Genomic DNA, 24422 nt, shown 5'->3' with positions numbered 1-24422 from the left:
AGTGCCATTAATGCTATGCACAAGTGGTTCCATAGTTGCAAAATCTGTCGGGGGAAAATACCTTAACAGAGACACAAGGTTACATTTTCTGCTCCACTTCAAATGGACAAAGAGATAAATGTGTGACATTGTTTTCAAAATATGCTTTGTACACACTGTTTTACAGTTATGTTTTTGTTTTTTGTTTTTTGTTTTTTTTTTAAAATTGTGTCCAGTAAATCTTATTTTGTTATGTGGATGCTTACGTGTGTATGTGAGAGAGGTAACTGCTAATGTTTGCATATGTAGGTTACTGATAGCAGAAATGAATAATACTCATTGCAGAAACCACAATACAAACCTGCGTTTTTAAGATATGCTGTATAATTTAAGTGTGGGACAGCAGGAATAGTGTCGACATGATTTCACAGTAGCAGTCGATATATTTATAACGTTGTGGGCGTTGAACTGCATAGACCTTCGACAGATGTATTTTAGAACTAGCCAGTAGGGGGCGATGAGTGCTTAGTAGTAGCTGTGGACGTAGAAGAAGAGGAATTTTACTTACTACGGCGAAGGCAAGACCAGCCCAACTCTGCCTCTGATTGGCTAGTACTCGTCGTCTTCGGTTGGGTTGGTTAGATTAGGAACGAGTAATGTTTATTGGTTAGGATCAGGGTAAGCCATTCAGAGGCAGCGTAGGGCGGGTCATCTTTTCGCCATAGTGGGGTTCGGGTGCAGTTTGTCGTTGGACGGCGGCCATTACCTTAAGTTGAGTAGCTTTGGGGGAATACAGCGGAATAGACACGAGCTGTTCCTGTCCCTGAGAGACTTTAAACGGAGATTAAATTCACATTGAAGGTGAGGAAAGAGTTGTTTTTCTGTTTTTAATACAACGACACGCGCAGTGATATCGTCGACCGTAAGGTGACGTTAAGTTAGCTGGCTGTGTACGTTAATTGTGAAGCTAGCCGTTTGGTATAACGATAACATATAGCCTAGGCCTATGGCTACCTGACGTGAAGTAGCCAACAGCTGACGATAATTGAGCTAACCAACATGTACATCGTTATCACCTGACTCTAACACGCGGCTTAAAAATATCGTTAAAGCAGTTTTAATCTTAAGCTAACGTTACTGATTTAATACAACAAAACAGTTACATTGTGTTAGGTATCTCTAATTACACCCTGTACGGTAATTTGTTATATGCCATTTGTACACGACCGACGTTATGTTGAGTTTTGCTTGCACGCCGAGATGTGTCGGGGCAAGTATTTCCCCCTTCACACCGTTATCACTTCTTTTGTGGTGCCTCACCGTTCACACCGCTGTCCCACACAGCAGTGCTGATTAGACTGAGCTCTGAATGAGCAAAAAGAAAAAAAAAACTCTGTAATAAAAAGTGCAAAATCTAAATTTATGAAGGAAGCCATAGGCCTTTGAAGTTGTAGGTATTAATTAAAAAAAAAAAAACCTTTATGTATTTCAAGGGAAGCCTCTGACAAAAATAGCATTTAGCTCACTGGCTGTGTGAGGCTATCACACCAGCACATGTAGCAACAGGTGATGACCCCCTTCTTGGTATTCATGCCCACTCCATCCCCACACTCCTACTTCCAGTGTCTCCGGTTTTGGCTGTTAAAAAGACTAAAGGATGCTAAAGCTGTCAGAACCAGAATCTGTTTTTGAAGAGTACAGTGTTTGAAAAGATGAGTGTGTAGATGACACCAACATTGTGAATACAAATATATAATATTGTTGCCATATGTTGTAAATTGAAAAACCAAAATGGAAATGTATAGAAAAGAGCAACTGTCCCTGTGGTTTCTCAGTGAAATGTCACAAAGAGTTTTGGGGAGGCGAACCTGTTCATGTAGTCACCTTCAAATTCTGTCATCCTGAAATGAAAAACGCAGTGCTTGTCTAGTTAGAGAAATTTGGAGGTTCATGAGCAAGCTCTGCAACGCCCTGTGGAGCCGTTGCACTCCAGACAACAAACGTGATGGCATCATTTTTGGTGTGCCTCATGCTGAGCACGGTGTGTATGTCAAAAAGGATTGTTTGATTTATGTTTTACACAGTGCCCCCCCTTTTGGAATTAGCATTGGGTTAATTTTATCCTATTATAAATTGCCTACAAATAATATGTATGAATATGTTTGGATTTGATTTACACTAGTGGTTGTTTCTATTTTATACCTAAAACAAATAGGAGCATTGCTTGGAATTTTATTATAGAATACTAACTTCTGGTTTTGTAAGACTTCATGTGGGGCTGTGTGAATGGTAAGAGATAAATATGGCTTCAAGTGAACATGACTCTGCTTTGCGACACAGTAGTTGGTATAGTGTAAACTTACTACAGACATCTAAAAAAAAAATTAAGTGATTAATTTCCAAAACTATGTAAAGTGGTTATTAACTTTTTTCCACCCCTTTCAGACACTTGGGAGTTTTGGATTATGTGGACACAGAATCCGGGGCATCTAGGTTCAAATTAAGGTATGGATGGGGCTGCTCCCAAAAAAGCATTATGTACATTACCTACAACCATATATGTAATACAACAAAAATGCCCTCACTTCCCAATGTCAGTTTGCAGTGTAGAGATGTGTAAATGTGTCTGTTTTGCTGAAATCACTTCATATTGCGCTGTGTAGAATAATCAATTCATCCTTAAGACTTTTAAGAACATTGTTTTTTTTGTTTGCTTTTTATACAAAAGAAATCACTTGGATTTTGATGTTTTCAAGGTGACCGTAAGCCTGTGATTTCACTTCATCAATTGAATTTTCCTCAAGACTTTTTATAATTTCAAGAGAAGAGGATGTTTTGAACAAATGCGGAATTTCAAATCGTAAAAAAAACTGTTTGTCGTCTGAGCGGCTATTTCGTGAAATTCTACAGAGCAACCAGGGCATATTTTTCTTGCCAAAAAATAACTGAAACTCGTCAGCTGCAGTGAGTGCAGCTAAACTTATATCTTGGAATATTTGGAACGTCCGACTCCGTTATTTGCCCCACTTTCTCACAACATCTGCAGTATATCCTTGTGATTTTGTTTCGCGTGAAAAGTTTGCGGCCTCGTACGCCTTTCGTCTCCAGCCTTATAAAGGCAGACTGCATCTTTTGCACTTGATTTTCACTAGACTTCAGTCTGAGCGACATCTACTGAGAATTAGTATAATACAAACAGATACTCATGGAATTATTCAGTTTTGGGAACTTTTTAGATGTTAATGCAATTTGCTGCCTCTTGAAACCGATGGACTCCATGAACAACTAGTTCAAACAAGATACGATTGAAAATTTTTCGTGGATAGTTGAGGAGGAACGGTTCATATCTGTGGTACTCCTTGAAATTCTGTTGGTGTTAAGCAAAGAGCCTTGCCAAACCATAATGAGTGAAGTGAAACTGTGAGCTAGTAATGCAAGGCTTTCAATTCCAGTTGCAAGGGCAAAAATCAGACGGAAGTCCATGGCATCACCAAATTTTCTTGGCGGCTTTGCATTTATTAATATAACATACTCAGTGTCAATCATACACTGATGTCCCACTCCTGTCCCCTTGTACCATAATTCAAGGCAAGCTCTCACACCCGTAAAGGTCCAGTGCTGAGTTACATGAACTGATTTCCTGCTGTGCAAATGAGCACCAGAGCAACACAGGATGCATTTAAATAAAGACGAAGTTTCAGAAGAATTTGCGATTTAACAGCACTATTTACTTGAAATTTGAATATTTGCTACGTTTCACAAGCATTTCCTGTGTGAACTTTGATCTGCAACTTTTGCTCTACTAAAACTTTTGATCCTTCCAAGGAATTTGATCTCTTAACTCACTGACATGTTTCAGGATTGTGGAGGACAAATTTAAAGAAGCTTTTTTTTGCGAACAAATTTTTTCAAGCATTTGAGGCGCACAAAGAAAGAAACCAGTACACTTTGGGATCAAGGTATGTCTCACCGAAGAAGCCGGAGCCCATCACCGGGGCGTTATTCACGCTCCTGCAACAGTAACGATCCGAGAGATTTGGAGAGACGGATTTTTGTTGGGAATTTGCCGACCTCTGACATGGAAAAGAAGGATTTGGAAGAACTGTTCAGTCCATACGGGAAGATAGTCGGTCAGTAAACGCAATATAAGCCATAATTTGTCACTTTTAACTCCTGATAATAATATGAGCACGCTGTCCATGAATGTCAAAGTTGTTGGAATATTTTCAAAATTTTAAAAGTGCATTTAGATGTCTAGTAGCATTAACTTCATCATCATGAGTCTTTTTTTCTTGAAATGCAAGAATGTAAAGTATTGGTATTGGTTTGCCTGCTTATTTTTTAAATCGAGTAAATGAGCTTGCATCTAAAATGTTCTTCAAAATGATCTTTTGCACCACTTAAAATGTTCCTCTTCTAGGCGTATCCATGTTTCGTGGGTTTGGATTTGTACAATTTGAACGCGTTGAGGAAGCCGAAGCTGCAAAGGCGGCCCAAAAAGGTCGCATATATAAAGGTTATAAAATAGGTAAGCCTGAACCGCAGTAGGTGTGATTGTCTGACTTCAGCGGATATGTTCAATTGGTGCACGGCGAGCAGCAGAGCCAAGAAAATGAAAGCTTGGGATGTTTTTGGCTTTGTTTTAGTTCTCAAAAAATGTATGCTGATTGGGTTTGATGATAATCAGCTTTTGTGGATTTGGTTATTGAAAACACAAGAAATATGTGCAAATATGCTATTTTAGGGATTAACACTTAACCAATGGCTTTCAGTGGATAAAGGTTGTGTATGAAAGCTCGAGATGTTCGTTCATTTCATTAATAATTGCAGACCTTAAAAGCTGTTCTCTTAAACACCATTTAATTATGTGATATTCTGCATCCAGTAAATGAAATGGCAATAACAGCAGTGATGAAAATGTCACCCTATGCTTGCCCACAACTAACTTCACTAAGTGTAGGTCGTATGATTTGACCTACAATGATCTTAGATCAGACTAGATTAGCATTGCAGATTTTCTACTTTGCCTTTCTTTTTGCAGACATGTTACATTTTTGGCCAACAGAGCAAATAAAGTGAGATTATAAAATTCTGGCAAAGCCTGAATGTCTGAATTTTCTTGTTTTATTTGCAAGACTGCTCTGAATTTTCTTCAGCGTGGATTTAAATGTGTCACTGAAGTGTGGCTCTTGTGGTTTTGGGAGATTCTGACGACCAAATTTCAAGTTGGAAATCGTATTTATTTGAAGTTCAGGCTTTGCTAGTGTTGAGCTAATTTTGAAGGCGAGAAAAGAATTCCTTCATTTCTTGTTCATCTTAAACTCAATTTGACATATTTGGCAACTCGATTTGCTGCATTTTGACTCGTCCAGTTTGGATTTTCAAGCTCGGATATTGAAGATGAGTTTCATTCGGATCGTGGAAGTTTTGAGGCGGGAACTCCATTCTGCGTGAACACATAAGCTGATTCTTACATGTCACTGCTATGTTCAACGTTTGGATTGATTTATTTTCAGATGTAAATATGGCAGTGGAGCGACGGCAAGCTAAACCTCAATCCCAGCAGAGCCCTCCACGAAGGTAAAGTAACGTGAAATGGGTGTGAAGAAGTACCATCGCCTCTGAGGTGCCAGTAAAAAACCAAAAGGAACAAAAACCAAAAGCGTATAACTCTATCCACAACTGTCATTTCCACCATTGATGAAGTCTGCTTGATGGAAGCGAGTGTAACGGTAGATGGTTTGGTGGTCAATATTTCACCTTAAATACAAAACTTCCAGATCTGTTGAAATAAAGAGAAGAGCCTTATGAATGTAATTTAGAGTCTGTTTGTCTCAAACATTCTTGTCTTGTGGGTTTTCGGTGCTCGAGTTCTTTGCGCGATTTTTATCCCGTATTTCATCGTAAAAATCGGGTTTGTATCGTTCTGGTTGAAAGATTTGATGCTTGTCCCGTCCTGCCCCCCTCTGTTAAACAGGGTCATGTCTGACAGCATGGCCTTTAACTAATTTAGTGGTGTACATTAAAACGGCGTTTACTCTAATGAACAGCTCCCCTAAAGCCAAAAACATGTTTTGTGTGTGTGTCTGTGTGTGTGTGCGTGTGTGTCTGTGTGTGTGTGCGTGTCTCCCCTTGAGGCCTAATAACTGTGTTGAATGAATTTTGTTCCTCAAACTGGTGCATTTCTTGACGCGCTACGACCGGCAACCAATGATCAGTGGAATAAGCGTCAGCAGGACTGTATTGTGTCACCTGCTGACCTGCAGGATAGATGAACAGAGCAGGGGCCCATTCTTAAAAATGTTGCTCCATTGCGTCATGGGGTACCTTTTTTACAAATCAGCACATGAAAAGTGCTGGCCAGTTAATTTGAGGCTTGTCGACTGAAGGTTGAGCTTTGATGCATCTTTGCGTGTGATGCTGTAAGCACCTCACAGCTGGCCACTTTGAGTATATGTAACCAAACATCACTGAGATGCTTATGAGGGAAGTTTGGGGATGGGGTGGGGTACGCACACACACACATATGATCATAGACCAGTGCAAAAAATGCGTCAAATACTAACTTTAATATGATTAAGTTCTGTATTGTCAATATAAACTGTCATGATGCGCAATGCTCTAAGGTAATTTGAGGTAAAGGGAGTGTATGGTTTGTGGTACATATTTTCGAGAGTTATGAAAACAAATTGAACTTTTATACTGGGTCAAGAAACCAAAAAAAAAGTTTGTTCAAACTTCTATTTCATTTATATTTTCTTGAGAAACATTGAAGCAACTTGCGACCTCATATTTGCAGCGTTGGAATGTGTCGTACTGAACAACAAAATGCTTCAATGGGTAAAATAAACTGCCTTGTTCAAAAAGGTTAAACAGCCATGGTACTTGTGTGTTTTATGGTTGATGAATCATTATCGTTGTGTACACGCATCGCTGGACATTTTCAAAAGATCGTTGAAATGGCGTTTATTGGAATTCCCTCCTGGATTTAATTTGTGCTTGTTCCTCTTGCGATCACGATAGCTGCTCTCTGGTGCTCCGCTTCGATTGTGTGAATAAATATATTCCGTTGTTTCATACTGGGGAAAGAAAACATGTTAACTGAACTAAATTTATAATACCAGCTGTAGACCTGTCCTCACCATTTATGGACAGAAGATTACCCTTGTACTATTTCATAGGCAGCCTGAGCTTTAACCTTCTTTGCACTCACTGATAACTTTTGTCTCAGGGCCCCGTACAGCAGTTATGGGGACAGCAAAGAGCCCCGGCCTCGGTCACGTTCCCCAGTTTATGGGCGTGATGGGCGTGAGCCTCGAAATGGCCGTGATGGGCGGGAGCCTCGAGACAGCCGTGATGGACGGGACTCAGCTCGAGAGCCAAGGTCGGGTGGCCACTCTCGTGACCCCGATTACCGGTACCGTAGCTCAGAGAGCAGAGACAAGGACCTCAGAGGTGACCCACGGGACCCTGCATACAGGTAACTGACACTCATTTCAGTATTTGGGAGTCCAGAGTTCAGTGATCCTATTCTTGTTTGAACCTGAAATATTTCCTAACAGCAGAGATGACTATGACCGATACTACCGCAGCGGTGCTGATGACTTTTACCGGAGGAAGGATGAACCCTACCGGGACCCTTACAGAGATCCCTGGAATGGACGCCGTGAGCCAGAGGGTATGTGTACTCTGTACCTAATCACTGTGGAGTGATATTGTGTTCAACTGTAGAATTATATGTTTCTTTTTCCTGGAATCAATTGGATTTTCCCAATTATCTGGATACCAAAAATCTATCCAGCGCCTTTTTTCTTATGCAAGTTCTTTAGTATCTTTAGGTATCATCTTCTTTTAACCTCTTGTGGGGACACAGCACCATCACTGTTAAACCTATCATTTAAACTACATGCGGTGTGTACAGTTGAAAAGTGAGGTACATGAAATCGAGTCCATGAAATTTTTGTTCTAATCGTCCATTTCTTCGTAAAATGTTTTGACGACTGCAGTGTTTATGTCAGAGCTTAATTTCCCCACTGAGGCGTTATCATTTTTTTTAAATCAGTTTCTAATTCTATTCAAATGCAGAAAATTATACTGACATTAAACTTTCCAATCCGCTCCTCAACTGTAGATGATCGTGCTCGACCAGAAGAGCGTCGGCGTAATGAATTATATCGACAGTACTATGAAGAGCTCCAGCGGCGCTACGACACCGACCGTCCTGTTGACTGTTCTGTGATCGTGGTCAACAAGGCCCAAAAGTATGTCTGCTCTCTGTCCTTTACAGGAAACACAGATGTGCAACCAGTCACATCTCTGTAAATATTGGATCAGTACATGGGATGTTTTCATTTCATATTACTCCTGTGTATGTATGTGTGTGTGTGTGTGTCTGTGTGCGTGTCTGTGTCTGTGTGTGTGTGTGTGTGTGTCTGTGTGTCTGTGTGTGTGTGTCTGCCCATGTGTACCTGTGCTTTAAAAACAACTGTAGGGAGTATGCTGAGACAGTCGGGCGGAAAGTCCGTGATTTGGGCATGGTGGTGGATCTGATCTTCCTCAACACAGAGGTGTCACTAACCCAGGCCCTGGAGGACGTAGGCCGAGCCCGCACTCCCTTTGCCATCATCATTACCCAGCAGCACCAGGTCCACCGATCCTGCACTGTCAACATCTTGTTCGGCACACCGCAAGGTAACGCAAGACAACCGAATGCGTCCGATGTCTGTTGGGGTCACTTTTGGTCACTCCAGAAGTACAGAGGGTAGCATTAGAAATGTGTGTCTTTTTAATGTGTCCTTGTTGCTGTAGAGCATCGAAACATGCCAATGCAGGACGCCATGATGCTGGTTGCCCACAACTACGACACCTACAAAGTGGAGAACCGTGAAAAGGAACGAGAGGAGATTGCCAGAAAGGCTGCCAAGATGGCAGATGATGTGTTAGTCAGGGAGCCTGACAGAGAGAGCCACCCGATATCTGTGCTCACTGCCGTCACACTGCTGTCTGAAAACAGGTATCTGGTTTTTAAGGGTTTTGACTTGTCGAAAGGTGTTGTCACATTTTGAATTCATGGCTAAAAATTGGAGCTATGGAGAATATAACGTATGCTTCTGTGATACCTCAGTTATATTTTATATGTTGTCCACACTTGAAATAATTTATTTGTGTGTGTGTGATTGCTGGGTAGGTTTATCACACCAGAGGAGCTGGATAGTCTCATTGGGTACCTGAAGGAGAAAAGAGCCCGACTGCTACGCAGCACCGCCAACCCTCTTACAGGTAAGAGGAAAAGTGTCATATTGGAGGCTAGATTTACATTTTTGTTTTTGTTTCCCCCAAATCTGTCGCTAAATCAATGTTCACATGTCCACATGTACGCTGAAAGAGTATTTGGTGTCTGTAATCATTTATTTGCTGGTCCTTAAGAGATCCCTTCCTAAAGTAACTTCACTGCAAAGGACTGGGGACAAAAACTTCATCGTTATATTTCTGTGCAAAACACATTTCAAAGTTGAGCTGAAGCATACAGCAAATAGGATGCAAGTTGTTTTTTCCACCTTCTGATATGCCATGTGGACAGGAGGACAAGAGGGTTATGACAGATGAGACCAGTGGGGGAGCTAGCGGGGAGAACAGTACAAAGGTGGAGATGGAGAAATGATCCCACAACAGATTAAAATTGTCAATAAAACATATATTGTGAGCTCTGCAGGCAGAAGGCAGACTGCACTCCACGGGCCATCGTGAGAATGTGACCAGAAATATAAAGACTTTCCACCAGTACTTCAAAAGCTGAAAAGGTCATTCAAGTCATTTCTAGTCAGTTCAGACTGCTGACAAGCTGCATGGTTTGTGCCCACATGGACACTCACTCAAATGATAGAGGACAGGAGTGAGTGCAGTAGCTCTGGGAGTTTATCCAGGGTAAGGAGGACTGTGGCTCCAGGGATGCAGTGAGTGGTGATGGTGAGAGCTGTCGAATATCCTCCTTAAGGTCGGCGACCTATTTCTTAGCTTTCTTGAGTAGTGTGTCGTCCTCACAGGGCATAGCTGTTTGGTTGGCTAACAACAGTCTGGGCGAGCAGGAGCAGTAAACAAAGTGAATATGATTGGAAAGTTAGCAGCGATGTCTCAAAACGTCAACAGAGCCATGATTAAATGGTTTAGAATAGTAAGATGTCAAAGTCAGAATATTAAACATTAAAACTTCCCACATTGCAATGCTTCAGCAGTCTGACTCCAACAAACAGGTGGGTGTTTTTTAAACTTGCAGTCATGTGAGACACAGACAGTCATCTGTCTGTGGAAACTCTGGTAATTCTGGACTCAAAATCTGGAAGACACCCACTCACTGGTCGTTTCTCTAACACAGATTGCTGAAGCCTCATTAACTTCAGCTCGACTTACAATACATTTTTATACACAAGACTGAATTTTGTCTCACATCTCCTACATTGGAATTGTGTGAAAAATATTTTTTCTCTGCCAGTACGTCGAAACCTATCCTGAAATGTTCTTCTGCGTTAGATTCTTAATTGAAATATTGCTCTACTTGAGATTCAAGCACATTCTAACTGAACCTGTCGCCCTACAGCTGCAGTCCATGTTGCAGCTCCTGCAGCAGTCCACCACGACATTCCACCCTCAGCTGCAGGACTGCCTCCTCCATCCCATCCTACTCACACAGCCCCGCAGACCGGCCACCTCGGCCCACCCGTGAGCTCAAGCGCCTCGGTCAACCCCAGCCATCAGCAGGAGCTGCAGGCTAAAATCCTCAGCCTGTTCAACAGTGGCACCGGGTCGTCAGCCGGAGCCCCGTCTGCTGCCCCCCAGCCGCAGGTCTACGGCTCTCTTGGCGCTTCCCAGAACCCACCTCCTGTAAACATGTCTGGCCCTCCTCTATCTGGATCCCAGGGTTATGGCACCCCACCGGGCCGCATGCCACTTGCGCCCAGTGGTCAGAGACCGCCCAGCTCTACTTCAGGTATCAATTTTGACAACCCGAGTGTACAGAAAGCTCTGGACACACTCATTCAGAGCGGACCGTCTCTCGCCCCCTTGGTGAGCGCTGCTGTCGCTCAGCAACAGACCCCCAGGCCAGCACCGGGCATGGGCCAGGTTCCAACTATGTCCATGTATCCACGACATTACTGATGGCTTGTAGTCAATTCCTTCTCCTCATATGAGGTCCGCCTCTTCCTCTAACACAAGTAGACGCCACGTCAGTTCTCTGTGGAGTGAATCTACCAGTTGTTTATAGTAGACTGTCGAGATGTTTTGTAAAAGCTTTTAAGTTTTTATTTTATTCTATTCTGGTTATTATTCAGTTCATTAAATCTGACGACTTGTCCAGACTACAGAGAGGTCTGCATTTTCAATTGTTAGCCAGAAGATAATTATTCAGTCGTCTTTCATGTCAGTAAATATTGAGGTGAAGTACAGAACTTTTTGATTTATGATGGACCCCTCGGTTCTTCCCCCATCATTATCTGTTGTGTTTCTTTTTAATTTGTAAAATTTCTATTGTCAAGACATTATTAAAAACTCCAGACACAGTTGCTGTAATAAAATGTTATTGGCTTATTGCATTTTTTCATTTATATGTAGCCCCCTCCCACCCCCGCCCCCAGTGGTTACAAGTGCATATGTACACACACACACTCCCACAAAACCAAAAAGAGCAACCCGGCTTTTCCACAAGACTCACCACAGTGTCTAAATATTGTCAAAACAACGATACAAGTGACAATCAAAATAGAATAATCTCATCAGTATGCCACTTGTGTCTGTAAACATGAAACATATTTGTTCTCCAGATTAAAAAAAAACAAACTTTTTTTTTAACTCAGTGAACTTGAAGTATTCATCACATTCACTTGTGTAGTGGTGGACAGTGTAGGAGCCTATGCCAACCATTAGATAATAAATAAATTTCAACAACAGCATTTTTGCTATTATGTCACTTGTGTTGAATTATGTGTCAATTTGTACATAAATTACAGTGATCCACGTGAGTGTTGAGGGGTTGTGGCAATGGTAATTTCTTAATGCACTATTATCAATGATGTTTTGCCTTAAAATACATTGGACAAACTTGTGTGAGAGTTAATGTTTACATAAATACTGTTGGCAGAAATACATCATAGGCTACCTGTAGCAGAAACCACTGTATTGAACTGCAGTCATGGCGCGTTATTTCAGAAACAGTCTGATGCCAAGTCAAAAGAATAATATCAACATGGTTTCACACAGGCAGCACAGATTCAAAGGCATCTTCGACAAAACTATTTTACAACTTACAAGTAGGGGGCGATATGTTTAATAGCTCCGGAAGAAGCAGAAGAAGAAGAGGAACTTTTCGACAATTGCCGTAAATGAAGCTGAAGGTTGGCATCTATATGAGAAGATAGCGAAATAGCCAGAAGCTCTCCGTGGTGTAGAGAGACTGTAAACAGAGATAAAATTCACACTGAAGGTGAGTAAAAAGTTGCTTTGCTGCTTTTAATATGACGACATTCCAGAGAAAGGTAATTGGCTTTGCAACTGCGATGGTAGCCGTTTGGTTTCAAGGTATCAGGTAATGTTAGCGCTAGCTTGAATAGCTAACGTCACAGCTGATGTTAATGTAGCTAACGCTTACATCTTAACTACATAACTGTTACACATAACAAACCAATATATGGCGGTCTGAACCTACGGGGGTCTTAACTTTGTGCCTTTGTTTATTAAACAGTAAACGGTGAAGTTATATTATTCGACTGTTAGCCCGGTTGCTGTCCGCCATTTGTAGCGCTGCCGGTGCTGAATTCTCCCAGAACGGCGAGAACCTCACGAGCCGGGCGGCAGCGCCCGCAGCTGAAGCGTAAACAATCAGACGTTGTAATGATTTCTTTGGCAAAATGCCGTTCATAAAATTTGTGAGTAAATCAGTTCTCACCAAGCATCATCCTGAAAAATTAAACCACTGCGGGGGTGCCAAAAACTGCAGTTCCATGGCCACTTGAGGCTGGCTCCAAAAGCGAGTGAATCCCCATAGACCGCCACATTAAAAAGCCCAACTTTACAAGGGAAGTAAACATGTTTACAGACAGGCACAAAATATGTTTTGGTCTCTGTGCCAATTTCCCCGTTCATGACAACTGTGTACGGGTGAATTTTTATATTACTCGTTTAACATATATTGAGACTGAAAGATCTCAATAAGATAAGACTTTAATGATCCCACACTGGGGAAATAAAGTCGTTGCAACCAGCAAGTATTATGGAAAGCAAAAACAGTGGCACAGAAGGGTAAAGATACAAAAAAAAAAAAAAAAAGTATATGGGATATACAATAGAAACTCAACTATGTATATTTATGTACAGATTATAGAAATACTAAATGCCATAAAAATACTACTGCCCATAAAAATAATACTGCCAATATTCTTATGAGAAAACTATCAATGTCATATGTTGTATTGCACTTAAAAAATAAAGAAGTGCTGTTGCAGAGAAATCTAGAATAGATAAGCATTTTTGGGCTAATACTTTCCTTGTTTTGTATATTATTTTATTATACTAACTCATGGTTTTCTGAGGGCGCGTGTGAATTATAGATACACATAACTTTAAGTGAACAACACTCACACTTAACTTTGGAACACAGTAATTGATCAGGTTATAAGGACATCTCAGAGTATTATAAGTCATTTATTTCTTAAACTGTGTAAAGCGGTTATTGACTTTTTGTTTCTTTTTCCCAGACACGTTGGGCTTTTGGACTATGTGAGCACAGAATCCAGGGCACCAAGGGTCAAGTTCAGGTATGTACAGGGCTGCTCCCTAAAATGCATTATGTAAATTACCTCCAGCTATAAATGTAATATAACAAAAATGCCTTCACTTCACTTTCTAATGTCAGTTTGTGATCTATGTGTGTTGGGACTGAACAACAAAACAAAACATTTGAATTTTGACATTTTCAAGGTGACCATAAATCCATGATTTCATTTCATCAAAGCGATTTTCCTCGAGGCGTTTTTACCATTTTAAGAGAAGAGGATGACTCGAACATACGCGGCATTTCGAATTGCATTTCTGAACAGCTCTTGCGTGAAATTCTACAGACCTACCGGGTCATATTTTATTTGCCAAAAAATAACTGAACTTTATTCGCTGACCTGACTGCAGCAAGACAGAGATGGGATGGGCAATGTGACGCTAAACCTAAATCTTGGAACAATTTGAATGTCTGATCCCAAAGTCCATTTTAAAGTTGTGGAGGCAGAGTTTCGTAACAGTGGATGCTGCGCATATCTCTGTGGTATTTGCCCCACTTTCTCACAACAACTGCAGTATAACCTTGTGATTTTGTTTTGCGTGAAACGTTTGCGGCATCATATTGCATTCCGTGAAATGTATGTTTGCGTCATGGACTTAAAGTCATTTTTAAAGTTTCGGCGGGTCTTTCCATAGAAGCGAAGAGTCAGGTGTGGGTGTGTGCTTTTTACACAACCGATCCAGCTACTCTGTCGGAGCGGGAACAGTTTCTCAAACGTTTGTCATGACCTGTGTACTCATAAAATGGAAGTGTGTAATCACTGGTTAAGATGCAAAGAGTCATTGTGCATTTCATGTAATTTCATAGTAAAATCTATTCCATACTGGAACAAATGATGCAGCTGAGTTATATCATGGCACAGTCTGTACAGGAGTGTCATTTATACTAGATACCCCCATGACAAAGGTCTTAAAATGAAAATCACTTCAGCATTGTGTTGTCTTTGTTTATTTTTTCCCAACATGTAACCTTTCACCTTTAACTTTATGAAGCCAGAGTGCGTTTTTCATGCTTTAATTTTCACTAGAAGATTTAAGTCTGGGCGACATCTAATGGGATTAACTTTAGTTCAAACAGATACTTGTGGAATTTGTCAGTGTTTTGAAGTGTTTAGATGTTAACATGATTTTCCTCCTCTTGAAACCTCTGGACCCAGTAAGATACTAAAAAAAAATCTGTCTGCATTAAGCAAAAGAGCCTTGCCAAACCGCAATGAGTGAAGTGAAACTGTGGGCTAGTAATCCAAGGCTTTCAACTCCAGGTGCAAGGGGAAAAATCAGACGGAAGTCCATTGCATCACTAAATTTTTTAATGTAACATACTCAGTGTCAATTATACACTGATGTCCCACTCCTGTCCCCTTGTACCATAATTCAAGGCAAGCTCTCACACCCGTAAAGGTCCAGTGCTGAGTTACATGAACTGATTTCCTGCTGTGCAAATGAGCACCAGAGCAACACAGGATGCATTCAAACAAACACAAAGTTTCAGAAGAATTTGCGATTGAACAGCACTATTTACTTGAAATTTGAATATTTGCTACGTTTCACAAGCATTTCCTGTGTGAACTTTGATTTGACTTTGATCTGCAACTTTTGCTCTACTAAAACTTTTGATCCTTCCAACGAATTTGATCTCTTAACTCACTGACATATTTCAGGATTGTGGAGGACAAATTTAAAGAAGCTTTTTTGCGAACAAATTTTTTCAAGCATTTGAGACGCACGAAGAAAGAAACCAGTACACTTTGGGATCGAGGTATGTCTCACCGAAGAAGCCGGAGCCCATCACCGGGGCGTTATTCACGCTCCTGCAGCAGTAACGATCCGAGAGATTTGGAGAGACGGATTTTTGTTGGGAATTTGCCGACCTCTGACATGGAAAAGAAGGATTTGGAAGAACTGTTCAGTCCATACGGGAAGATAGTCGGTCAGTAAACGCAATATAAGCCATAATTTGTCACTTTTAACTCATGATAATAATATGAGCACGCTGTCCATTTTCAAAAGTAATTTTAAAAGTGCATTTAGATGTCTAGTAGCATGAACTTCGTCACCATTATTCGTGTTTTTTCATGAAATGCAAGCATGTAAAGTTTGTATTGGTTTGCCTCCTGATTTTTTTAAATCGAGTAAATGAGTTTTTATTTAAAATGTTCTTCAAAATGATCTTTTGCACCACTTAAAATGTTCCTCTTCTAGGCGTATCCATGTTTCGTGGGTTTGGATTTGTACAATTTGAACGCGTTGAGGAAGCCGAAGCTGCAAAGGCGGCCCAAAAAGGTCGAATATATAAAGGTTATAAAATAGGTAAGCCTGAACCGCAGTAGGTGTGATTGTCTGACTTCAGCGGATACGTTCAATTGGTGCACGGCAAGCAGCAGAGCCAAGAAAATGAAAGCTTAGGATGTTTTTGGCTTTGTTTTAGTTCCCGAAAAATGTATGCTGATTGGGTTTGATGATAATCAGCTTTTGTGGATTTGGTGATTGAAAACCCAAGAAAAATGTGCAAGTATGCTATTTTAGGGATTAACACTTAACCAATGGCTTTCAGTGGATAAAGGTTGTGTATGAAAGCTCGAGATGTTCGTTCATTTCATTAATAATTACAGACCTTAAAAACTGTTCTCTTAAACACCATTTAATCATGTGATATTCTGCATCCAGTAAATGAAATGGCAGTAACAGCAGTGATGAAAATGTCACCCTATGCTTGTCCACAACTAACTTCACTAAGTGTAGGTCGTATGATTTGACCTACAATGATCTCAGATCAGACTAGATTAGCATTGCAGATTTTCTACTTTGCCTTTCTTTTTGCAGACATGTTACATTTTTGGCCAACAGAGCAAATAAAGTGAGATTATAAAATTCTGGCAAAGCCTGAATGTCTGAATTTTCTTGTTTTATTTGCAAGACCGTCTCTGAATTTTCTTCAGCGTGGATTTAAATGTGTCACTGAAGTGTGGCTCTTGTGGTTTTGGGAGATTCTGATGACCAAATTTCAAGTTGGAAATTGTATTTATTTGAAGTTCAGGCTTTGCTAGTGTTGAGCTAATTTTGAAGGCGAGAAAAGAATTCCTTCATTTCTTGTTCATCTTAAACTCAATTTGACACATTTAGCAACTCGATTTGCTGCATTTTGACTCGTCCAGTTTGGATTTTCAAGCTTGGATATTGAAGATGAGTTTCACTTGGATCGTGGAAGTTTTGAGGCGGGAACTCCATTCTGCGTGAACACATAAGCTGATTCTTACATGTCACTGCTATGTTCAACGTTTGGATTGATTTATTTTCAGATGTAAATATGGCAGTGGAGCGACGGCAAGCTAAACCTCAATCCCAGCAGAGCCCTCCACGAAGGTAAAGTAACGTGAAATGGGTGTGAAGAAGTACCATCGCCTCTGAGGTGCCAGTAAAAAACCAAAAGGAACAAAAACCAAAAGCGTATAACTCTATCCTCAACTGTCATTTCCACCATTGATGAAGTCTGCTTGATGGAAGCGAGTGTAACGGTAGATGGTTTGGTGGTCAATATTTCACCTTAAATACAAAACTTCCAGAACTGTTGAAATAAAGAAAAGAGCCTTAGAATCTGTCTCAAACATTCTTGTCTTGTGGGTTTTCGGTGCTCGAGTTCTTTGCGCGATTTGGTCGAAATATCCCACATCTTCTTACAAATGGAGTGTGCATTTTTCTGGCTGAAGAAAATGCAATGCATGTCTCACCCTGCCCCTGTTGAGGAGCTGTTCCTCTCACTAAATACAAATAGAATTTGATTTAGGCAACCTACAGTAACAATACTTTTAAAAGTACCCTGTGAAGTATTTAGTAAACAAATCTATATGTAGATTTATTGCTTCTCACCAAAGTGTGTGTGTGTGTGTGTGTGTGTGTGTGTGTGTGTGTGTGTGTGTGTGTGTGTATTTGTGTGTGTGTGTGTGTGTGCGCGTGCGTCCTTGAGGCCTAATAACTGTGTTGAATGAATGTTGTTCTTCAAACATCTGCAGAACTACAAATAAATACATCCAAGAAGTCTCTAAAAACATCCTTTTTCTGACCACTCTTGACCACTGCAGTGGAAAACATTTTGAGGTCAAGGAAAGACGTAAAGACAAAAATTATAATTTTAGGAAAAGACAAACTTTCGAAACGACCGAAGAGACTGAAGTATAACTGTTGTTATACAACATCCGAAACTGCTGAGAGGCCTGTTGTGTTTTTTTTTTTTTTTTTCAATTCTGTTCAGAGCAAAGAATTGTGGGAGAGCCTCATTTCGTAAATAATGGCCCTGTGAGGCAATGGAGGAGTGAGCACCTGTCCACCTTTTTCTTAAAGAAAACGTTCAAACTTCTATTTTAGTTCTGTTTTCTTGAGAAACGTTCAAGCAAATGTGCGTTCTTGCGACCTCATATTTGCAGCGTTGGAATGTGTCGTACTGAAGAACAAAATGCTTAATGTCTAAAATAAACTTCCTTGTTCAACAAGGTTAAACCATGGTACTTGTGTATTTTATGGTGATGAATCATTATCGTTGTGTACACGCATCGCTGGACATTTTCAAAAGATCGTTGAAATGGCGTTTATTGGAATTCCCTCCTGGATTTAATTTGTGCTCGTTCCTCTTGCGATCACGATAGCTGCTCTCTGGTACTCGCTTCAATTGTGTGATGTATTCCGTTGTTTCATACTGGAAAAAAAATGTTAGTTTAACTAAATTTATAATACCAGCTGTAGACCTGTCCTCACCATTTATGGACAGAAGATTACCTTTGTACTATTTCATAGGCAGCCTGAGCTTTAACCTTCTTTGCACTCACTGATAACTTTTGTCTCAGGGCCCCGTACAGCAGTTATGGGGACAGCAAAGAGCCCCGGCCTCGGTCACGTTCCCCAGTTTATGGGCGTGATGGGCGTGATGGACGTGATGGGCGGGAGTCTCGGGACAGCCGTGATGGACGGGACTCAGCTCGAGAGCCAAGGTCGGGTGGCCACTCTCGTGACCCCGATTACCGGTACCGTAGCTCAGAGAGCAGAGACAAGGACCTCAGAGGTGACCCACGGGACCCTGCATACAGGTAACTGACACTCATTTCAGTATTTGGGAGTCCAGAGTTCAGTGATCCTATTCTTGTTTGAACCTGGAATATTTCCTAACAGTAGAGATGACTATGACCGATACTACCGCAGCGGTGCTGATGACTTTTACCGGAGGAAGGATGAACCCTACAGGGACCCTTACAGAGATCCCTGGAATGGACGCCGTGAGCCAGAGGGTATGTGTACTCTGTACCTAATCACTGTGGAGTGATATTATGTTCAATCGTAAAATGGCTAAATTTCCTCTCTATGAATGGCTAAGCAAGAAAAAGATGTGACACAGTCATTGGTGTAGAAGATAAACAGGAAGGGGCTCAGAGCACAACCTTGTGGGACTCCAGTGGTGGAGAAGGAGGATCTTGTGCTGCCTACTCTAATGGATTGTAATGGAAGCTGTGCACCCAGTGGATGAGAAGTGGTGGGACATTCAGGTGATGGAGTATGATCATCTAGTGGTGCTGGATGGTATTAAATACTGAGACATGCTACTGCATCCTCAGTCCCCCTTTTGGCCTTGTAGGCAAACTGGTTTGGATCCAAGTGTGGTTTGACAGTTGGAAGGATGATGTTGAGAACCAGCTTCTCCAGGCATTTCATGATTATTGAGGTTAGTGGGCGGTAGTGGTTTGGTTCTGAAGAGCAGGGTTTCCTGGGTACCGGTATGATAGTGGATGGTTTCCACAGGGTGGGCACTGAGGCAGTCCTGTAGGACTACCAGAAGAGGGAGTGCACGATGGGAGAGAGCTCAGTGGCACACTCCTTCAGCACCCTTGTCTGGATACCATCCAGCCCTGGAGCCTTGCCCGGTTTACTGTGGCTCAGCTGCTGGTGTACATCCTCCACAGTAAAGGGAGCAGGGTGTTTTGACTCAGGGATGTTGCCTTACATTCCTCAGAGCAGTCCATGGTGTCAAACTGAAGGTGTTTTGCAGTCAAATGGGGGTTTGATTTGCCTTTATAGCAATCTTCCGAGCAGTTCTCTGAAAGTTTTCTTGGTCTTCCAGACCTCAGCTTGACCTCCACTGTTCCTGTTAACTGCCATTTCTTAATTCCGTTACGACCCGAGGAAACTGCTATATGAAAACACTTTGCAGCCTTCTCCTGCTTTGTGGGCATCATCTATTTTAATTTTCAGAGTGCTGGGCAGCTGCTTCGAGGAGCCCATGGCTGCTGATTGTTGGGGCAAGGTTTGAAGAGTAAGAGTATTTTTAAAGCTTTGAAATGTGCATCACTTGGCCTTTTCTAACAATGATTGTGAACAAGCTATAGCCCAAACAAGCTTATCAAGATCAGAGATGGTGGAAAAAGTTATTGGAGATCTCTCGCACGGTCTTTCCTATTTTCACTCAGAAACTGTAAACATCAAAAAGAGTCCACTAATCTTTCTTAAAATGTAAAAACTTGATGCCTTGTGGTGATCACTCCATCTTCTTCTTATTTAACTACTCACAGTGACAGAACTTTTGACCAGGGTTGCGCAAACTTTTTGATACCACTGTATTTTCTTTTTCTTGGATACAGTTTCATTTTTACTGCTTGTAACATTTGGTTACTACCTTAATTGTCCAGATGTGGGTCCATGTCCATGAAATGTTTGTTCTAATCATCCATTTCTTTGTAGAATGTTTTGCACGACTGCAGTGTTTATGTCAGAGTTGAATTACCTGACAGAGGCTTTCTTTACAGTTTTCTCTAATTCTATTCAAATGCAAAAAAATTATACTGACATTAAACTTTCCAATCCGCTCCTCAACTGTAGATGATCGTGCTCGACCAGAAGAGCGTCGGCGTAATGAATTATATCGACAGTACTATGAAGAGCTCCAGCGGCGCTACGACACCGACCGTCCTGTTGACTGTTCTGTGATCGTGGTCAACAAGGCCCAAAAGTATGTCTGCTCTCTGTCCTTTACAGGAAACACAGATGTGCAACCAGTCACATCTCTGTAAATATTGGATCAGTACATGGGATGTTTTCATTTCATATCACTCCTATGTGTGTGTGTGTGTGTGTGTGTGTGTGTCTGCCCATGTGTACCTGTGCTTTAAAAACAACTGTAGGGAGTATGCTGAGACAGTTGGGCGGAAAGTCCGTGATTTGGGCATGGTGGTGGATCTGATCTTCCTCAACACAGAGGTGTCACTAACCCAGGCCCTGGAGGACGTAGGCCGAGCCCGCACTCCCTTTGCCATCATCATTACCCAGCAGCACCAGGTCCACCGATCCTGCACTGTCAACATCTTGTTCGGCACACCGCAAGGTAACGCAAGACAACCGAATGCGTCTGATGTCTGTTGGGGTCACTTTTGGTCACTCCAGAAGTACAGAGGGCAGCATTTGAAATGTGTGTCTTTTTAATGTGTCCTTGTTGCTGTAGAGCATCGAAACATGCCAATGCAGGACGCCATGATGCTGGTTGCCCACAACTACGACACCTACAAAGTGGAGAATCGTGAAAAGGAACGAGAAGAGATTGCCAGAAAGGCTGCCAAGATGGCGGATGATGTGTTAGTCAGGGAGCCTGACAGAGAGAGCCACCCGATATCTGTGCTCACTGCCGTCACACTGCTGTCTGAAAACAGGTATCTGGTTTTAAAGGGTTTCGACTTGTCGAAAGGTGTCACATTTTGAATTCATGGCTAAAAATTGGAGCTATGGAGAATATAACGTATGCTTCTGTGATACCTCAGTTACAGTTTATATGTTGTCCACACTTGAAACAATGTTTTTTTGTGTGTGTGTGGTTGTTGTGTAGATTTGTCACACCAGAGGAGCTGGATAGTCTCATTGGGTACCTGACAGACAAAAGAGCCCGGCTGCTACGCAGCACTGCCAACCCTCTTACAGGTAAGAGGAAGATGCACATATACATACAGTACCTTAAAAGAGTATTTGGTGGCTGCAATCAACCTGTCTGTGTTGGTTCTGAAGAGATTCCTTCCTAAAGCAACTTCAGCGCGAGTGATTGGTGCCAAAACCTCTGCGGTCATCACTCTGTGCAAAGTTGCACTGAAGTTGAATTAAAGCCACAGTATTTCCTGTTCACCACAGAGTCCTGGAGGCAGATTGCAGCCAGTCACCTTCTGGGTGGACTGAACAATGCTCTGCATCGGCAGTGTACTCAGTGGTGATGGACAGAGTGATGGTGGTGTAGAGTCCCCATCATTGTCGTTGGCAGGTTGAACTTGTCTCTCTGCCTTGCTAAACCTGTCCTCAGACTCTCTAAACCTGTCCATGTTTCCACTCCTGAACGTCCCTTCCTTTTGCTGAGCTGAGTTGTGAAACGGGTTTGACGTTGCTTTAACTCACCCTGGTGTGAGATTGCACACAGCTGTCCTCACAGGAGCTGATGTGGGAGGTCACAGCCTCTGTGAACTCTTCCAGACTCTGTCAGTGTCGCACAAGCAGGCTCGATGATCCTCCACAGGGTCACTATTCTGCTGCTTTGATGTCCTCACATCATGTAAACTTCTCCTCAGCTTCACAATGTATTTTTATATAGGTGTTTATATACTGGATTTTTGTCCCACATCTCTTACACTGGAATTGTGTGAAAAAGTTTTTTTTTTTTTTTTTTTTTCCCTGCCAGTATAACGAGGACGAACAATAACAGCAACCAAAAACTTTCCTTTAAAAATGTGATCCTATCCTGAAATGTTCTTCTGAGCCAAAAATATTTCTGTACTTCTCTGTTTATGAAACTAGTTTTGTCTGTTGAATGCATTGTTGCTGTTTGCAGAGCAGCACGTTCTAACTGAACCTGTCGCCCTACAGCTGCAGTCCATGTTGCAGCTCCTGCAGCAGTCCACCACGACATTCCACCCTCAGCTGCAGGACTGCCTCCTCCATCCCATCCTACTCACACAGCCCCGCAGACCGGCCACCTCGGCCCACCCGTGAGCTCAAGCGCCTCAGTCAACCCCAGCCATCAGCAGGAGCTGCAGGCTAAAATCCTCAGCCTGTTCAACAGTGGCACCGGGTCGTCAGCGGGCGTTGGAGCCCCGTCTGCTGCCCCCCAGCCGCAGGCCTACGGCTCTCTTGGCGCGTCCGCTTCCCAGAACCCACCTCCTGTAAACATGTCTGGCCCTCCTCTATCTGGATCCCAGGGTTATGGCACCCCACCGGGCCGCATGCCACTTGCGCCCAGTGGTCAGAGACCGCCCAGCTCTACTTCAGGTATCAATTTTGACAACCCGAGTGTACAGAAAGCTCTGGACACACTCATTCAGAGCGGACCGTCTCTCGCCCCCTTGGTGAGCGCTGCTGTCTCTCAGCAACAGACCCCCAGGCCAGCACCGGGCATGGGCCAGGTTCCAACTATGTCCATGTATCCACGACATTACTGATGGATTGTAGTCAATTCCCTCTCGTATGAGGTCTGCTTCTTCCTCTAACACAAATAGACGCCACGTCAGTTCTCTGTGGAGTGAATCTACCAGTTGTTTATAGTAGACTGTCGAGATGTTTTGTAAAAGCTTTTAAGTTTTTATTTTATTCTATTCTGGTTATTATTCAGTTAATTAAATTTGACGACTTGTCCAGACTACAGAGAGGTCTGCATTTTCAATTGTTAGCCAGAAGATAATTATTCAGTCGTCTTACATGCGAGTTAAACTAGGTAATACGAAGTGTATGAAGTTCGCTTTCCTTTGGTTTATGATGGACTCTCGGTTCTTTCCCAGTCGTGATCTGTTGTGTTTTATAGTTTTTTGAATTTGTAACATTTCCATTGTCAAAACCAGACATGATTAAAAACTCCAGACACAGTTGCTGTAATAAAATGGTATTGATTTATTGCATTTTGTGCTGACAAATCTATAAAATGGAACGGGTATCGCCAGAAGCCATAGAGATATAAGCATTTGAAATGTAAGATAAAACTACTTTTTCCTCTTTTTAATGTACCATGAAACACAATAGAGAATAATACATGTTTTTTTTTCCATTTTAGAATATTTAACTTACACTGACACAAAAGAAACACCTCCACACTAACTGTATTTGATTTATTTACACGTAGCCCCCTCCCACCCCCGCCCCCAGCGGTTACAAGTGCACATGTACACACATACACACTCCCACAGAACTGAAAGGAACACACTACAGCTTTACCATAAGACTCGGTATAGTATCAAGGAAGAGTAATGAACGGTTCTGAATGAAAAAACATTTTCATATTACTGAAATTTGATACAGGTGTCTGTACGCTGTATATATATTCTATATCTACATCCATTACAGTTTTCAGGCATCCATACAAAATGTTTCCCACGACTCCAGTGAATTAAAAACAAACCTGGTCAGCGATGGTTCGAAATACTGGACTTTCAAAGGCCGTAACGTGTTAAAGTAAAAGACATTAAGGGAAATTGGCCTGTTCCCAAGAGCCAAACGAGAAGATTGACGCCGCTGTTGGTTAAATACAGCTGGCTGACTTAACACAAAGACTGTCCTTCAGAGGCTGTCTGAATGTCATAGAAGACCAGTTTGGGAGAGAAGTAATATTTGTACTTCATACGCTG

At 41.8% G+C, this 24422-nt stretch overlaps 1 protein-coding gene across 1 annotated transcript; it reads left to right on the top strand.

Annotated features, from left to right (window-relative positions):
• The first annotated feature begins 704 nt into the window (after positions 1-704).
• ncoa5 (nuclear receptor coactivator 5) lies at positions 705-23681 on the top strand. Its single transcript, XM_076741577.1, has 23 exons — positions 705-840; positions 2425-2484; positions 3839-4109; positions 4400-4507; positions 5496-5559; positions 7211-7459; positions 7542-7657; positions 8111-8240; positions 8471-8670; positions 8788-8992; positions 9167-9258; positions 11194-11200; positions 13725-13784; positions 15618-15730; positions 16003-16110; positions 17100-17163; positions 18639-18878; positions 18961-19076; positions 20659-20788; positions 20961-21160; positions 21278-21482; positions 21656-21747; positions 22675-23681. Exons 3-23 carry the CDS (start codon positions 3941-3943, stop codon positions 23244-23246), a joined length of 3240 nt encoding a protein of 1079 aa, XP_076597692.1. The 5' UTR covers positions 705-840; positions 2425-2484; positions 3839-3940; the 3' UTR covers positions 23247-23681.
• The last annotated feature ends 741 nt before the right edge of the window (positions 23682-24422 follow it).

The sequence above is a fragment of the Chaetodon auriga genome, chromosome 2 (genome assembly GCF_051107435.1).
Source record: "Chaetodon auriga isolate fChaAug3 chromosome 2, fChaAug3.hap1, whole genome shotgun sequence".
Classification (NCBI taxonomy): domain Eukaryota; kingdom Metazoa; phylum Chordata; class Actinopteri; order Chaetodontiformes; family Chaetodontidae; genus Chaetodon; species Chaetodon auriga.
Note: the sequence above shows the minus strand (reverse complement) of the source record. Positions and strands in the feature narration are given on the sequence as shown.

What these genes read in the sequence shown, in the direction of transcription:
- ncoa5 (XM_076741577.1), top strand. Translation starts at nt 3,941, where the DNA reads ATGTCTCACCGAAGAAGCCGGAGCCCATCACCGGGGCGTTATTCACGC. An exon ending in GTGGTCAACAAGGCCCAAAA is followed by an intron (nt 20,789 to 20,960) that starts GTATGTCTGCTC and finishes AAACAACTGTAG; the next exon opens with GGAGTATGCTGAGACAGTTG. An exon ending in CTTGTTCGGCACACCGCAAG is followed by an intron (nt 21,161 to 21,277) that starts GTAACGCAAGAC and finishes TTGTTGCTGTAG; the next exon opens with AGCATCGAAACATGCCAATG.